General features: G+C 43.8%; 1 protein-coding gene across 3 annotated transcripts in view; it reads right to left on the bottom strand.

Annotated features, from left to right (window-relative positions):
• The window catches only part of DIAPH3 (diaphanous related formin 3), a 456,179-nt gene that overhangs the window by 248,062 nt on the left and 189,876 nt on the right, over positions 1–18,241 (bottom strand). For all 3 annotated transcript variants that reach the window (XM_075918922.1, XM_006113561.4, XM_075918921.1), the window contains 2 exons: positions 17,036–17,131; positions 13,218–13,312 (listed from right to left, as the gene is read on the bottom strand). In XM_075918922.1, the coding sequence (XP_075775037.1) occupies positions 13,218–13,312; positions 17,036–17,131 (191 nt within the window). The remainder of the gene's footprint in view (positions 1–13,217; positions 13,313–17,035; positions 17,132–18,241) is intronic.

Below are 18,241 nucleotides of genomic sequence, written 5' to 3'. Positions count from 1 at the left end.
CAGTATTCAGCAGGGGGACGGGAGTGGATTAAAGGACAGCCTCACACTCAGCCCTAAGGGATGCATCCAGGAGCAAAAAGCTGTCCTCACACCTATGATCACACACACGCCACCTCAAGCTCCAGCCTTGGGTGGGTTGCAGGGTGTGACGGGGTGCAACGACCCCACCACCAGGTTGGAGGCGCAGCGGAGTGGCATGGCCAGCCACCTCCACCCCGACGCATGCTTGAGCTACGGGCCGGGCATTTTAAACACCACCGACCAGGAGGATGCCAGCTTGCCCAACAGAGGATGGGAGCATCCCACCCTCCAAAACCGTGGCCAAGCAGATTGTAGTCAGCCGTAAAGGGGCCAGACCCAAAGAAGGGCAAGAGGTGTGAGTGTCCACCCTAAGAGCTAGCCCAGCCGTCCGGACACCGGGAGGGCCTGCGGATGCCACCAGCTGCGACTGGCCAGGGAGAGATCAGCCCATGGAAGGGGCTGAGAGAGGTGAGTGGGTAAGAAGAAGCGAGGCCCAGGGAACAGCGACCTGAGTGGTTGGCAGGTTTCAGAGAGTGCCCCCGTCAGCCAGGTAGCGACGGCTGCCCCTACCTTTAGGGCCCTGAGACGGGACCCAGAGGAGCAAGAGGGTCTGGGTTCCCCTACTCCCTGCTGAGCAGCGAGACAAGAGTCTGCGGAGGCAGGCGGAATCAATAACCAATTGACTAATTACTGCATGCGTACTGTTCACAGGGCCAAACTAAGGACCCTGAGGCTGGCCAAAGGTGGCCAAGTGATAAGGACTGGTAATCGTAGTAGATGGTGAACCCTGGAATTGGGGTAGGGGTCCACACAAGGCACCTGAGGCAATCCCAATAGGAGGAAGTTCACCCAGAGGCAGGGGGATGCAGAAAGGGGGCATTGGCCCTGCTGTCCCGGCACTGTCCCCACCACGGGGCTAGAGTAAAATGGGAGTCGACATACGTCGTAACCACCCCTTCATCAGGCTGAGTCCCGGGTCGCCTCCCGACACAGGGTTTAAAGGCAAGCACACTTAATGCAGAGGTACCTCATTAAGAGCAACATGCATGACCCTCATCTCACTGTCTGGCCATTCATAAAGTTGGTTTTCAAAGCCTCTCTGATTTGTCGTGCCCCTAGGTGTGCTCTCCTTAGTGCCCAGGTGTCTGGCTGCTCAATCACTGGCTAGGCACTGTTCCTCAACCCTTCACCATCTCATAAATGACTTTCCCCTTTACTTTCACAGATACTATGGAGCAAACAGCAGGCTGCCACAAAAATGGGAATGTGCTTTTGCTGAGGTCTAACCTAGTCAATGGACTACAAAACCTTTCCTTTATATGCCAAAAAAGCACATTCTACTACCATTCTACATCTGCCCAGCTCGTAGTTGAGCTGCTCCCTACTAGGGCCTATGTATGGCTTCATAAAACACAGGAGCAAGGGGTCATTACTGGCATTTCAACATCTCCAATGGGAATTTTCTGGTCTGGGAAAAACATCCCAGCTTGCAGCTGTCTGAAGAAACCAGAGGTCCTAAAGATGGGTGTTCCATGCATCTCTCTCAGCCATTCTATGTTCATATTCATGCAATAGTCCTTGTCACCCTCCAGCGCCTGTATCATCATCAAGAAGTACCCCTTGTTCTCTTTGGCAAGCTGGTTAGGTGCCAAGATAGTGATGTGAATTCTATTGCCCCACCATAGTTAGGGAACCCCATTATAGCAAAGCCTTCCATTATGCTCCGCATGTTTTCTGGAGTCAATATCCTCCATAGCAGAAGGGTACTGATTGCCTTGGATATTTGGATCACAACAGGGCCACTGGAGGTTTCCCCACTCCCAAACTGATCAGTAGCTGCCTGGCATTGGACGCTTCCATAAGTCTATTGCCAGTTATTTCTCCGCTGTCAGAGTGGATCGAATTCTGGTATTCCTGTGCTTCATGGTGGGGGAAAAGCAATTCACAAACTGCCATGCAAGTAGCCTTAAGCATACAAAAGTTTTGAAGCCACTGCTGCTCATCCCATAACAGCATCACTGTGCAGTATCAGCAGACTTTGCTTGTCTCACAGCACTAGTACCATCTCATTCTACTGTGTCAAGAGGATCAAATGACGGCAGATTGTTCACAATTGCTTTCAAGCAGGGGTGGGGAGAGGGAGCTGTGTGCATTGTGGGACACTGAAAACATGTTCCAGAACCACCCCCTGCACTGTTTTGGTCCCATCAGGCACTGGGAGCATAACCCATAATGCAAAGGGTAGCAGAAACTGTAGGATAGATATACATAGTGCATCACTCTCCAAGTCGACAGATGCCACCCTACTGGGGATGCACGTCAAATTCTTGTGCATAATGGGGGCATGCAACTTTGACTTTACAAAATCATGTGCTAAAAGAAGTGACCTTAATAAATTCAACCTTATCTCTCAGTATAAACAAGATCTTAGACCAAACAAATTCCCCATCTTGGCAGGGGATTAGACAAACTGATCCTTGCAATTCCAGCTAGCCTTGTGATTCCATGAGTCTATGATTCTAATGTCTAAGCATTGTATCAACAATACAAAACTAGTTGGCTTGAAATATTCTGTGGCAGCGTGCTTCTTGGATGCTTGGAAAAGATCAACAGGAAGGGAGAGAAATCATGACAAACAGGAGTCTACCAAAATCCCCAAAATTTTGGACTAATAATTGATGTGTCTGCAGGGCTGTATTATATCTTTACAAAAAACAGCCACTAAACCTAACAAAGCTGACATTCCAGAGAAGAAAGAGGAAAAACTCTCATCAGTTTTATTTGGGAAACTTGAATTGACAATGAAGCGTGAACTTGTGCATCAGTGCTGCCTTTAAGACTGCCAACACCAAAGCAAACATGATTCTGAAGCAATCTAATGGGTCAGTATCAATCCACTTGGAAATACCAATCTATTCAGACCCAACTGGTACCAAATTCCACTGCTATTGGGTAGTGGGCAGTGCAGGATGCACACCACTTCTGAAGAGAAGAGCTTTAGAATAGGTCTCTTGATCCTCAGTTATCAGATCAGAACAGGGGTCGGGTATCTCTGCCATGCCATCCACATGCAGTTTGTAGGATTAGTCACTAGTGGACTTCTAGATGCCTTTTTTTTTTTTTTTTTTAAACCAGAACATACATAAGCACTGAACCTTGTAGCAACCAGTGGCTGCAGTTTGGTGTTCCTAGACAATGGGAGCTGCGAGTGGCCATGCTTGAGAGCGCTCAGGTAAACTGTCCAGCATCCCACCAGCAGCTAATCCTGATGAAAACCATGTAGGCTGTGGATCATAGGTTCCCCACCCCTTTCAAAGAGAAATGGCAGATCCATCCCCAGCATAGTAGTTATTATGAATGATGATGTGTGCTATAGATTTCAGATACTCAATTTTTACTTAAGGATAAAGTTGAAAACAATTAAGCCAGACCAGCTGAGAAGAAGAATTTAAACAAAATAATGAGCATGATAATTGGGACCTGCTTAAGAATATTAATACTAGATTCCCAAAGAGGCCAAAAAAAACTATAGACAAAAAAAAAGGCTATACTGATTTTAAAAAGAACCTTGTTTAGAGGGGATATGAAAGCAGCCATAAAAACAATAATTATTATTTTAAAAAATCTCTAAATCTGAGACTGACTTATTCAATAGTTTTTTTAGCATGCTGGTCACTGGATAATTCTTTAATTACCATTAGTTTATGCAGGATTTTACGCCCTTAATTGGATAAACAATGTTTAACCAGCTAACCACTTAAACAGGGTCAGGTCAGAAACAGCTAGTATCTAAGTGGCCACAGCTCCTGCGCACCGGTTGCCACAGCAGACAGCAGCAGCAGGTGGTGTTCCCGGGTGAAGCCAGCACACCCAAACCCACAGCAACAGCACCTCAGGTAAGGCATAGCCCAGGTAGGGGAGGAGGGCTCAGCCAGCGAGCCCAGGGATGTGGCGTCTCTGTCAGTGCAACATGGCAAAAGGGTAAGAACAGTGGGATTAACAAAGTCAGTCTGTGATTCAGTGTCTTTTCTGAGTGTTTGCCATATACTTTTTTTATATTATATTCTCATGTTGTATATAGTATATACAGGCAGTCCCCGACTTACGCGGATCCGACTTATGTCGGATCCGCACTTACGAACGGAGCTTTCTCGCCCCGGAAGTCGGGGCGAGAAAGCCCCGTTCGTAAGCTGCTCCGGTGCCCCTGGTCTGCTGGAGACCCTCTCCAGCAGACCAGGGGCACCGGGCGGGTTCCCGCGCTTCTGAGGCTTTGCCAGAGCAATCGGCAGCGCCCCAGCTGCTCTGCCCCAGAGTCCAAAACAAAAGCCTGGTCTGCTGGGGGGGGGGGAGCACACTAGCTGCGCCCCCCCCCCCCCCCCCAGCAGACCACAGGCACCCAGACTGAAGCCGCAGCCGTGGCGGGGTCCCTCGCCTCTGAGGCTTTGCCAGAGCAAAGCCTCAGAGGCGCGGCACCCCGCTGCCGCTGCGGCTCTGCTCCCCGTGTCCCTGGTCTGCTGGGGGGGGGGGGGGCAGCTAGTGTGCTCCCCCCCCCCAGCAGACCAGGCTTTTGTTTTGGACTCTGGGGCAGAGCAGCTGGGGCGCTGCCGATTGGTCCTGCAGCGCCCGTGGGCACTACTGGACCAACCCGGCAGCACCCCAGCTGCTCTGCCCCAGGTCCTGATTCAGCCGCTGCTGGTCAGTTTCAGCAGCGGCTGAATCAGGACGTCTGGGGCAGAGCAGATGGGGTGCTGCTGGGTTGGTCCAGTAGCACCCCAGCTGCTCTGCCCCAGGCGTCCCCAAGTCAGCTTCTGCTGAAACTGACCAGCGCTGACTACAGGAAGCCTGAGGCAGAGTTGCTCTGCCCCGGGCTTCCTGGAATCAGCTGCTGATCAGTTTCAGCAGCAGCTGACTTGGGGACGCCTGGGGTTCTTAAGTTGATTCTGTATGTAAGTCAGAACTGGCGGTCAGTTTCAGCAGTGTCTGAATCTGGACGCCAGTTCCGACTTACATACAGATTCAACTTAAGAACAAACCTACAGTCCCTATCTTCTACGTAACCCGGGGACTGCCTGTATACAAAACATTAAAACAACATGAGTTGGTAGATACTGATACAGATACAGTCCCTCTCAGGAATATCCTCTTTTTTGAAAGTTCAAATATGGTAACCCTAACTTATAGCAAGAAGTGCAATTGACTTGCTATAAAATCAGTTTTATGATTAATTCTCTATTCTTTTAAGATACAACTTAGATGGGGCTACTATAAGGTTGGTGCATACAGGGGCGGCCCGTGAGCATAGGCAGACTAGGCAGCCGCCTTGGGCGCCGCCTGCCCGGGGCACCTAATGATGACATCATGGGACGCCCAGGTGCTCAATGATTATGTCGCGGCCATTGACCGCCATGCAGGTGGGGACACCAATCATGCCTTCCGCCTGGGGCGCCAGCTGCCGCAGCCAGCCTCGAGCCACTACTGGGTGTATAACTGGCTGGATCAACATTCTCAGAGAATAGTTATTAACAGTTCACAATCCTGCTAGAAGGGCATAACAAGTGGGGTTCTGCAGGGGTCTGTTTTGGTATTGGTTCTGTTCAATATCTTCATCAACGATTTAGATATTGGCATAAAGAGTATACTTATTTAATCTGCAGATAATACCAAGCTGGGAGGGCTTGCAACTGCTTTTGAGGATAGGGTAATAATTGATCTGGACAAACTGAAGAAATAGTCCGACATAAATAGGATGAAGTTTAATAAGGACAAATGCAAAGTACTCCACTTAGGAAGGAACAATCAGTTTCATACATACAGAATGGGAAGCAACTGTCTAAGAAGGAGTACTGCAGAAAGGGAACTAGGGGTCATAGTGGACCACAAGCTAAATATAAGTCTACAGGGAGGCAAGATCAAATCAGTATCTTAGATGCCTATATACATATGTGAGAAGTATGGGTAATAAGCAGGAAGAACTGGAATTGCTAACCAATAAATACAACTATGATATCATTGGTATTACAGAAACCTGGTGGGATGGGACGCATGATTGGAATGTTGGTATGGAAGGGTACGGCTTGCTCAGGAAGGACAGTCAGGGAAAAAAGGGAGGAGGGGTTGCCTTGTATATTAAAAATGTACACACTTGGACTGAAGTGGACATGAACGTAGGAGATAGCTGTGTAGAGAGTCTCTGGGTTAAGCTAAAAGGGGTAAAAAATGAGGGTGATGTCATGCTAGGAGTCTACTACAGGGCACCCAGCCAGGTGGAAGAGGTGGATGAGGCCTTTTTTAAACAATTAACAAAACTATCTAAAGCCCAAGATTTGGTGGTGATGGGGGACTTCAACTATCCAGAGATATGTTGGGAAACTAACACAGCGGGGCACAGGCTATCCAATAAGTTTCTGGACTGCATTGGAGACAACTTTCTGTTTCAGAAGGTTGAAAAAGCTACCAGAGGAGAAGCTGTTCTGGATTTGATTTTAAAAAATAGGGAGGAACTAGTTGAGAACTTGAAAGTGGAAGACAGTATGGGGGACAGTGATTACGAAATAATAGAGTTCATGATCTTAAGGAAAGGTAGAAGGGAGACCAGCACAACTGAGGTAATGGATTTCAGGAAGGCAGATTTTGATAAGCTCAGAGAACTTGTAGGTAAGGTCCCATGGGAAGCAAGACTGAAGAGAAAAACAACTGAGGAGAGTTGGAAGTATTTCAAAGGGACGTTGTTAAGGGCCAAAAGCAAACAATTCTGCTGTGTAGGAAAGATAGAAAATATGGCAAAAGACAAGCTTGGCTTAACAAGGAGATCTTGCATGATCTCAAAATAAAAAAGGTGTCCTATAAAACTAGCTACAGGCATAAAGGGAAACAAGAAGACCTTTTATAAATACATTAAAAGCAAGAGGAAGACCAAGGACAGGGTAGGCCCACTGCTCAGTGAGGAGGGAGAAGCAGTAACAGGAAACTTGGAAATGGCGGAGATGCTCAATGACTTCTTTGTTTCGGTCTTCACCGAGAAGTCTGGAGGTGTGCCTAACGTAGTGAATACAAGCAGAGAGAGGGTAAGTTTAGAAGATAGGATACACAAAGAACAAGTTAAAAATCACTTAGGAAAGTTAGATGTCAGCAAGTCACCAGGTCCTGATGAAATGCATCCCAGGATACTCAAGGAGCTGATAGAGGAGGTATCTGAGCCTTTAGCTATGATCTTTGAAAAATCATGGCAGACAGGGGAGATTCCAGAAGACTGGAAAAGGGCAAATATTGTGCCCATCTATAAAAAGGGGAATAAGAACAACCCAGGAAACTACAGACCGGTCAGTTTAACGTCTGTCCCAGGGAAGATAATGGAGCAGGTAATTAAGGAAATCATATGCAAACATTTGGAAGGTAATAAAGTGATAGGGAATAGCCAGCATGGGTTTGTGAAGAACAAGTCATGCCAACCTAATCTGATAGCTTTCTTTGATAGGATAACGAGCCTTGTGGATAAGGGAGAAGCGGTGGATGTCATATACCTAGACTTTAGTAAGGCATTTGATACGGTCTCGCATGATATTCTTATTGATAAACTAGGCAAATATAACTTAGATAGGGCCACGATAAGGTGGGTGCATAATTGGTTGGATAACCGTAGTCAGAGAGTTGTTGTTAACCGTGCTAAAGCCTGCTGGAAAGGGATAACAAGTGGAATTCCGCAAGGGTCTGTTTTGGGACCCATACTGTTGAATATCTTCATCAATGATGTAGATATTGGGATAGAGAGTACGCTTATTAAGTTTGCAGATGATACCAAACTGGGTGGGGTTGCAACTTCTTTGGAGGATAGGGACATAATTCAAAATGACCTTAGCAAGTTAGAGAAATGGTCAGAGGTAAACAGGATGAAGTTTAATAAAGAGAAATGCAAAGTGCTCCACTTAGGAAGGAACAATCAGTTCCATACCTACAAGATGGGAAGCGACTGTCTAGGAAGGAGCATGGCGGAAAGGGATCTAGGGGTCATAGTGGACCACAAGTTGAATATGAGTCAACAGTGTGATGCTGTTGCAAAAAAAGCAAATATGATTCTAGGTTGTATCAACAGGTGTGTTGTAAGCAAAACTCGTGAAGTCATTCTGCTGCTCTACTCTGCACTAGTTAGGCCTCAGCTGGAGTACTGTGTCCAGTTCTGGACGCCACATTTCAAGAAAGATATGGAGAAATTGGAAAGGGTACAGAGAAAAGTGACAAGAATGATTAAAGGTCTAGAGAACATGACCTATGAAGCCAGGCTTCATGAACTGGGCTTGTTTAGTTTGGAAAAAAGAAGATTAAGGGGGGACATGATAGCGGTTTTCAAATATCTAAAAGGGTGTCACAAGGAGGAAGGAGAAAATGTGTTCCTCTTGGTTTCTGAGGACAGGACAAGGAGTAATGGGCTTAAAGTGCAGCAGGGGAGGTTTAGATTGGACATTAGGAAAAAATTCCTAACTGTCAGGGTGGTCAAATATTGGAATAAATTGCCAAGGGAGGTGGTGGAATCTCCCTCTCTGGAGATATTTAAGAACTGGTTAGATAGACATCTGTCAGGGATGGTGTAGACGGAGCTTGGTCCTGCCTTCAGGACGGGGGGCTGGACTTGATGACCTCTCGAGGTCCCTTCCAGTCCTATGATTCTATGATTCTAGGTGTGGGAGGGCTGGTGAAACTTACTGGTTAACCATTTGCATCCCTAACAGTAGTGGGTTTCAAATGTTGACTGATGTTGAAAATGTAGCTTACTTGGTGCTATATTGGCTCACAAGTTATGGGAGTGCTCTGATTCAAGAATGTCTGGTATGACGTGGTTCAGAAGACCAATTTGATATCCAATGGTATACTGGAGGCCTCCTCCTCAAGTTTTATTTTTTGATAAATTTCTGATAACTAGAGGTTACCTGATAACAAGGTAGCAGGGTTTAAACATGCAGCTTTCCTTGCTAAAAAATTTATTCTGCAAAACTGGAAAAGCTGATGCCTTCTAAACATTGATGCCTGGTTCAGTGATATGGCTGACCTCACAGTTAACAAGTTACTAGCATGCTGCACAAGGGGTCTGTCTGGAAAACAGAAATCAAAAGAATTCAGGGTGACTTTTTAATGATGGTTAATGCAAATTCTGATGACATATGTTATTTCCTCTCACTTTATTGTAACCCTGTAATTATTGTGTGCATTATGATGAATAAAGTATTCTGATATACTTATTATATTTTTAAAACAATTATAATTATATCTCTATGCACATCTGTTGCACATATATGGCTATGATTGTTAACATCAACAAAGATTTTTTCAGTAGCAGAATTATTAATAATGATACAGAAAAAGCAGAAGTGTTCAAATAAATATTTCTGCTCTGTGTTTGGTGGGAAAAACAGATGTAGTCATGATGATGAAATACTTATTTACAATCAGTACGTTTATACTGCACAAGCCTTTCAGGGGCATGCGAAGTATATGTTCTCCCCCTGACAGCACAGATATAAGGAATGTAGAAGGTGAAGCAATGCTTAGGGGAATTAGCATTTACCTAAGCGTATACCTTACAGAGTTCTCTACTCACCAGAAAGTATCTCCCCATCTATACTGCGTCTTTAACAGTTTAGTGTCCTAGTGCCTGATGCCTCCCTCAGTGAGGGACTCTGACATGGAGAGGGCAACAGGGACAGGAGCTAACAGCTTCCTGCCTCCCACCTGAGAGATGCTTTCACTGATATGTGAAGAGATACACTGCAATGAAGACACAGCCTGCTTTTCATTGAAACATGTAGCTACATATCCTCCATGCTACCAAAAGAAGTGTACAATGTAGACTTACATGGTGAACAGAAATTTGATAATAGAGGGCTCTTTGTTCTAGCAAACAAAGGTAACAAAAAACAAAGGCTGGAAGTTGAAGTTATAATGCCTGCAGGAGTATACATGCGCAGCTATGCCGGCGCCACTCTAGGGGGCTCCCTGGCTGGCCCAACAGGTGCCAAGGGTAAACAAGTTCCGACGATTGTGCACGAAGTGCGTGCACACTTACTGGAATGGACATAAGCAACACATCTCGAAAATCCCACGAAGGTGAAGCGGGTAGGATTGGAATGGACATAAGCAACACATCTCAAAGAACAACAATTACGAGGTAAGTAACCGTTTTTCTTCTTCGAATGCTTGCTTATGTCCATTCCAGTTGGTGATCCCCAAGCCATAACTATGGAGGTGGGTTCGGAAGTCTAAATAGTGACAGATTGTAGCACAGCCATCCCCACAGCAACATCCTGCTGAGCCTGCTGTGAGATAGCGCAGGGGTTCCCAAACTTTTTGATACTGGGGACTAGTAAATCCATGCACAAACTTTTGGAGGACCGGTAACATTTATTTGCATATTAATTAAGCAAATGATGAATATGCAAATACATTGTTTCTGGTCCTCCCAAAGCCCCCAGTGCCAACTTTAGCCCACAGAAAAGTCAGTCGGGGCCATACAAGTGAGATACAAAAACACAAACCCACCAAACCCCGCAAACCTCACTAATGTGGCCCCAACTGTGCTTGTGGGTGGTGGGACAGAGTTCTGGGGAAGGGTGCCAAAGACTGCTGGGGCAAGAGACAGGGTGCTTATGGGTGCTGGGGCAGGGTAGCTGTGAGGGTCTGGGGAGGAGGAGGGGACAAGGACGGATACCTGGGGATCCTGTAGCTGCCAAGGCCCAAGAAGAGCGTGGACTGCTCCCCCGTCCCCCAAACAGCCAGGAGGCTGAACCCCAGCAATAACAGAAAAGAAAGGTCTGCTCTCCGACCCCGTGCTGGGAGCTCGAGTGGTGCCGAGACCTTGTTCGGTGCCAAGGGCTGTACCTCCACTGTCTACTGGAGCATCTGGAGAAGGCCCGAGAAGAGAGGGACTCCACCTCTGACACGGAGTAGTAGTCAGAGGCCTGACCAGGGTGGTGTTGCCGACTGCTCCTCTCCTCCTGGTGCATATGGCGAGCCATCACTGTTGGCTTGCCCTGGTGCCCTGGCGGTGCCAGCGGGTGCATGGCCTCTGTCTCTTGCCCATGCAGCAACGGTGCTGGGGCAACGTGTGCAGGCGGGGCCAGCAGGGTTGACGCTAATGCTGGCACTGCTGGTGCAGGGGGTACAGGTTGGGCCAGTGCCAGCTGAGTCGATATTGGCATCATCTGGGTCGGTACCATCGTTTGCAGTGCCGGGGGCTGTGGTACCGGTTGGGGCAGCACCGAGACACTCGGTACCGTTGTAGACTGAGCTGACTGTGCATCTTGTCTGGGATGGGCTTCCGCACCACGCGGTGCCAGTCCTGGAGGCGCCGTGAGCTCAGTAAGCTCTTGAGCCTCCAGGAATGTCTTTGGTGTCAGCGGCGGACAGACCTCCTCCACGGACAGGTCCGGGGACTTGGAGCTGCTCCCTCTGTGAGGGCTTGGCCCCCTGTGGCTCTGCTCCAGTGCCGAAGGACTCAGGCGCCCACTCCTCTGGCACGCCTCGCCTTTACACGAGGGGGACCTGTCCCTGCACACCTTCTTATGCACACGCGAGGCCAGGGACTGGGACCGGTGCCGAGTGGTGCTCCCGTGCCGAGGCATGCTTCCCCTGGTGCCTGGCTTCCCACACTGAGCCCGGAGCACTCCGCACCGATGCGGCCTCCAGTGCCTGGGGTTGGAGCATGGACTCCATGAGCAACAGTTTCAGTCTCGAGTCCTGCTCCCTCTAAGTTCGGGGCTCGAAAGACTTGCAAATCTTACAAGATTCAGTAAGATGACCCTCAACTAAACACTTTAAGCAGTCCTTGTGAGGATCACCACAGGTCATCGGTATAGAGCAGTGTCTGCAGGGTTTGAAGCCCTGAGGCCCCGGCACAGCCGCATCCCCTGCACAGGGGAGGCGGGAAGACACTTATACCTAAATATGAATAAAAAAGAGAACACTTAACCAAAGATGATAACTATTTACAGAAGATAAGCTAAGGGCAGTCTGCCAGAGCAAGACCAACATTCCGGTTCAGCGTCACAGGCAGTAAGAAGGAACTGAGCAGGGTTGGGGACAGCAGGGGTATATATGTGCGGCTATGCCGGCACCACTCTAGGGGGCTCCCCAGCTGGCCCAACGGGTGCTGCTAAGGGTTAAAAAGTTCTGATGTCCGTGCACGTGGCGCACGTACACCTACTGGAATGGACATAAGCAAGCACTCGAAGAAGAAATATCAAGTATTTGTAGCTTAGTCAGTCAATTATGTTGCATTAAATGTAGTTAACTTCTTTCAATGATACTTTGAATAGAATATTAAGAATCTAAGATGATTTTGTCCTCAAACACAACTATATTGATTTTCTGCTTTGACTAAAATGCTGTGGAATATGAAGTGCTGTACAACTACATTCCAGAGAACTATTAAGTGGCTGATGGAGATTTCTGAAGGTAGGATACCAGACCAAGTCAGTTCTAAATGAAAACAAAAATCTTTTCCTGCCTAATTCTTAACCAACAATGTGATAACTTTGAGCAACACAGGTGAACATAATACAGAACATTCAACAAAAGATTCAGGTAAATTATTTTATGTTACAGGTTGAACCTCTTTAGTCCAGCACTCTCTTCTCTGGCATAATTTTAGTGAACCGGATGCCCACTTATCATAGTTGTGGCCTAGTTTCCTGCAGTCCCATAAAGTTTGTTTACAACCACCAGTCCTGGCTCTCAGTGTTCTGTGCTTTTATTTAGCTCTAATTCATCCCTAAATGTCTTCTAAGAGTCCAGTAAGCAGTGGAAGTGTTGGTAACGATGCTAGACAATATTGACCTTCCATGGTTTGGCAAATTCTTTGGTTCATCACCAGTCAGGTCCTGAGGGTGCTGGATTAGAGAGTTCAACCCATAGTCTGTTTGACTACATACATACAATACAGTTGCATTCTGGATGTTGGTTATAAGACAAATATAAAAGCAGAATATACATTCAAATGTTTATATACGATTTATCTAGTCTGCAAATGTAAAAAAAAAAAAAAAGCCACCAAGATTTGTTTGCTTACTATAATGCTAAGAGACTAATTATGCAGCAATGATTTTCCAGCTGAATAATTTGTGTTAGAGTTTTTGTCAGTAACAGGTTTCTGTTTAATGAGATGCTTACACTGAAATATTGGTATTTAAACCGCCTGTCAATTTACATACCTGAATCATTGTCTCTGCCAGCTGTGTTTCATCTACTTCCAATATCATCATTTTGATTTCCTCATAAGGCACTCGGAAAGAACCAAGGAAAATAGCTATAACAAAAATTCAATACATAATGAATGGTGAAGTAGTAAGAAGCTGATCTCTCTTATTACTTACAAAATAAAACCTAAATGGATTGTAGAGTCCTATAGGTCACCCAAACATTGTATATGATAATAGGGACAAGAAAAAAAACTTTCTATTCAGCTTTTTATAATTTTGTGTGCTGAGGTAACCATAGACAAATGAGATAAAAAGTCAGTCCTTGCTCCAGGAAAGCTACTCATCAATTACTATATTATTTGTACTTGGACAACCATTTCTTCACATTTTTCTCCCCCTTATTACATAGGAATATTTTTAAGCAGAAAAAGAGCGAGAGCGAGTACTTCCTTAAGCAAGACCACTGTAAACTGCAAAACAATCACATTTCTTGATGAATAGTTTTGTTTGATATAGTATCACAATTGTCCAACATTTTCTTCATACACGGTACTTAATAAGCAGTTTCTCATGAATGAACTGTCCTCCTAATTGCACATCTTTTCTTCAGCCTTCCTTATCTGCTCTAACGATTAGCATTATGATCATTTTACAGCACCAGATACGGTACATCTAGCCTGCAGAGTTTTTCCTGGGATACCAGAGGTATCCCGGAAAAGCTCTGCCGCGTCCAAGAAATGCATCTGCCTTTCTTTTAAAAAAACAAAACAAAAACAAAACAAAAAACAAAAACAAAACAAAAACAAAAACAAACACCACTCGGAAAAGCAGATGCATTTTTTCAGCATCCCTTTAAACCTCATTCTACAAGGAAAAAAGAGGGTTTTTTTCTGACATTTGGCCCCATGTAGAAAAGCCTCTTTCAGAAAAAAGTGGAAAAAGATACCCAAAGTATGATTCGCAATTTGTGTATCTTTTTCTGACTTTTCTTTGTGGTGTAGACATAGCCACAGAGTCCTAGATAATTCACTATAAAATAAGACAATAGGTATGGGCCTTGAAGATTTTACAACCTAATCACAGATATTATGGAAGAAAAGGGTATTATCAAAAGAGGAGGGGGAGTAAAAGGTAATAGAAAATGAAGGAATAAATGGTAATAGCCAAGATTATGCAATTACTTAGACAAGTAGAGAGAAGTGTGAATCTTAAAGGTAGGTACAAAGTTTAAACCTGATCTTGGGAAATAGTAGCGTCAATCAGAGATAAAGTTGATGTGAATAGAAATCACAGCTTTACAGCTCTAATGTGTGGGTTCTGTGGAAAAATATCGATGTTAGAAATCATAGCAAGGGAAAAACTTTGCAAGCTTGGATTAGAATTTTCCTGTCTGGTCAAAAAGAAGTGATTGCATTTTTAAAATATCATGCAGAACAAAGGGACAAAATTTGGACACAAAATGGATGTGAGGAGGCAGCAGCAGTGGCTAATAAAAGATGACCATCACTCAAGGTATGAGTCTGAATAATGGGAAGTAATGGTGACACTGAAAATTTTAACAGAAAATGTGAGAAGGGACACAGATTTTAAAAAAAAGCAATCAGTACTGAGCAAATTAAATTTAAACTGGAGAATACAGGAAATATTAAAAAAGCAGACTGAAATACAGGTTTTGATGAAGGAAGACCTCTTGTGGAGAAGATTTGGGATTTGAGAGCATAGATATAGTAATTGAAATCATGTGAACAGAAGACATCATCTAGAGAAAGAATACAAGGGGAGGGGAAAATGAGTTTTCTTCCAGACTTATCCAAATCCACTTTGCCCCTTCCAATGCACAAAGCACACTGTTGCTATCTTCTTGGGCATATTAACATAGCTAATTTTAAAAACTGTGGAGGAAAGACCACCAGTTAGAATAGGAAATAACACAGACTATTTAGATACATTAGATGTGTTCTAGTAGGCAGACATAGATTAACTTCACCTTAACGTACTTATTGAAGTAGCTGAACGAGTGTTGAAAGTGTTAACTATCGTTGAAAGAGTTAACTATCGTTGAAAGATTATGGTGGTTCGGATCAGGTCTCAGAGGACCAGAGAAGGACAAAGACATTGGCTATCTCTAAGAAGGGAAATAAAGAGAATATGGGGAATTAAAAACGCATGTCTCTCACATTGTTAGAAGGAAAAACACTAGTACAAAGGCCTAAAAAATCATTTTTTAAGTATCTAGTAGAAAATAGGGTCATGAGTAATAGCGAACATGGATTTGTCAAGAACAAATCATGTCAAGTCAGTCTAATATCCTAATTTGACAGGTTTACTAACCCAGTGGATTAGCTGAAAAGGATCTGGGAGTTACAGTGAATCTGATTGAATGTAAGTCACCAAAGTGAGACAGCTATGGAAACTATGTAAAAGGCTAATATTCTGGGATTTATTAACAGGGGAGTTGTACATTAAAAATAGGATATAACTGCTGTGTTCTAGATATGCCACATCTACAGTCCTGTGTCCAATTTTGTATGCCACATTTCAGGAAAGATGTGGACAAACTGGAGTGCAACAAAAACGTCAAAAGCTTTAGAAAATCAGACCTGTGAGGAAAGGTTAAAACAAGTGAGCATGATTGATCTTGAAAAAAAGACAACCAGGGAGACCTAATAACCATCTTAAAATATGTTAAGGACTATAAGTAAAAAAGAACCGTGATGAATTGTTCATGTCGACTAGAGGTAGTACAAACAGTAAGTGGCTTACTACGTAGCAAGGGTTAAATATTAAAAACAAATCCATCTAACTATGAGAAAATGGAACTACTACACTATGTTTCCAAGGAAGGTAGTGGAACCTCTCTCAGGGTGGTCTAAGTATGTTTCCAAAAATCAGTATTACCTGAAGCAGTCATACAACATGGAAAATTCATCCCAACATTAAACATTTTTGAAAAGACATACAAAACTGAAAACAGGTTCTTATTCCAGATCACCCTGTTAATACTGACTATAATGAATTTACCAAGTTTATATCAGGACAACATTCTGTCCAACATAGCAACTTTCTGAGAGCTGATTGCAGGATAAAGATTATGAATATTACCAGCCATTTAAAGTCTTTCTTTCATGAAGAAAGGTCTGAGCAAAAAGAAGGGCTGGCTTCTTGCCACTGACAATTTGTTCGGGTTTTTTTTTTTTTTTTTTTTAATCTAGTGCATCTTAAATATTTTAAGTGACAGGTCTTCTGCTTCACAAGCTACTTATCAGAAATTTCCTGAGACTTTTTCCTTGGTATTCAACCTAAAGTTTCCTTTCTAAAAATGTAGTCCCATTAGTCCTAATTATAAGCTTTACAAGAACATAATATGGGAATACAGATGTAACACATTTTTTCTCTCCCCTCACACTATATTATGACAGCTACAATTAACTGTATTAATATTACATACTCCTCCCTTGATATAATCAAAAGGAAGAAGCTTGCAGGACATACTTCATGTGCGGCCTGGACTTTGGGTAACTCTCCCAGCACTTTACTCATCTGAATTGGTTAACTCTGTTGAGGTACACAGCAGAGAAAGCTAACTAAAATAAATTTTAGGTTTTATAATCTTGAAGTAACTGATAGAGCTCAAAGCTTGAGTATGGATGATTTTATCATACTAAACAAATTTAAAACGTATTAATTGAAATTAGCTTGAATTTTAAAAAATAATCACTTCAATAAAATATCAAAACAAGTTCTACACAAATCATTGTAAAAGAAAAAAAGTTTCACAAAAATAAACAATAGAAATTGCTTTGGTTGTCACCAAAATAGCATCTGCTTACAGAGATTCTGTGCAATCTTCGGGTCTAATACTTTAAGTTCTTTAATTCGTTTCTTAATGGATTTCCTCTCCTCAAAATCTTCCTCCTCTTTTTTAACTGCAAAATAAAAGAGAAAACAAAAATGTATTCACAGTATCAAATACAGGGAACCAAATTCCTGAATGGAAAAAGCTCTCCAAGTCAAACAGACAAATCACTGAGAGAAAAAAGGTACAACTGAGAAATGAATTACCAGTTATATTTTATTTTGCAATTATTGCTCGTGTTTGCTTCGGTGGAACTAAAGAAGGCAGCAGTCTTCTCTACATACTGCCTTTAATAAAAACGAAAGATATTTTTTTCAAAACGTAAAACCTAGAATTTTAGAAAACAGTGTCAAGATCACGGGATTTTAGATCATGCATCATAAATGTGATTGTAGTCAGCTTGGTCATATGGTGCAGTGAAAAAGAATGAAATCTGAAGTCAAATTTCAGGCATAAGTTTTAACAATTCTAAGCAAACTGAACATATAAAATGTTTAAAACTGCAATTCAACTTTAAGTGCATGAGATATTTTCAAGATTATACAAATACATCATAGGGGGAAAACGTGAGTGCTGCCGTAAACAGAGTATGTGTTAAATCAAAGTAAAATTGCTCAAAAATATACACTCCCTTTTCTTCCTTCAAAGCAGGCATCTTAGTAGATTCAGTCAATTACTTGCCCAACATTGAGTGGACATCAAGAACAATTGATCATAGCACAAATGTCGGCTTCCTCTAGGCCACTGGTAGTACTCACCCCCATCCCACATACACAAGGCCCCAGGCCACGCCCACATCCTGGCTCTTCCCACGTTCACTCCAGCTTCACCTCATCTCTTTCTGCCTTAGTTCCACCCCTCCCCAAAATGAAACCCACTCCCACTTCTCTCCTCACCTCCTGCATGTTGCAGAACAGCTGATTGTGACCAGCTCAGGGCATTTGGAGGGAGGAGTTGATTGTGGGGGCTTCCAGCAATCAGGAGAAGCTGGGTGGGAGGAAGAACTGCAGATGCTATATACCCACTAACTTTTTTTGTAGAGTACCCACAGCGTCTGTACCTATGAATCATTGTTGTCTTATAATAACCCTTAACATATTGGAAGACAGTTATTAGATTCCCCTGCACCTAGACTTCTTTTCTCAAAACTACATATTCCTAGATTCTCTCCAATGTGACC

Source organism: Pelodiscus sinensis, chromosome 1 (assembly GCF_049634645.1).
Source record: "Pelodiscus sinensis isolate JC-2024 chromosome 1, ASM4963464v1, whole genome shotgun sequence".
NCBI classification, from domain to species: domain Eukaryota; kingdom Metazoa; phylum Chordata; order Testudines; family Trionychidae; genus Pelodiscus; species Pelodiscus sinensis.
Note: the sequence above shows the minus strand (reverse complement) of the source record. Positions and strands in the feature narration are given on the sequence as shown.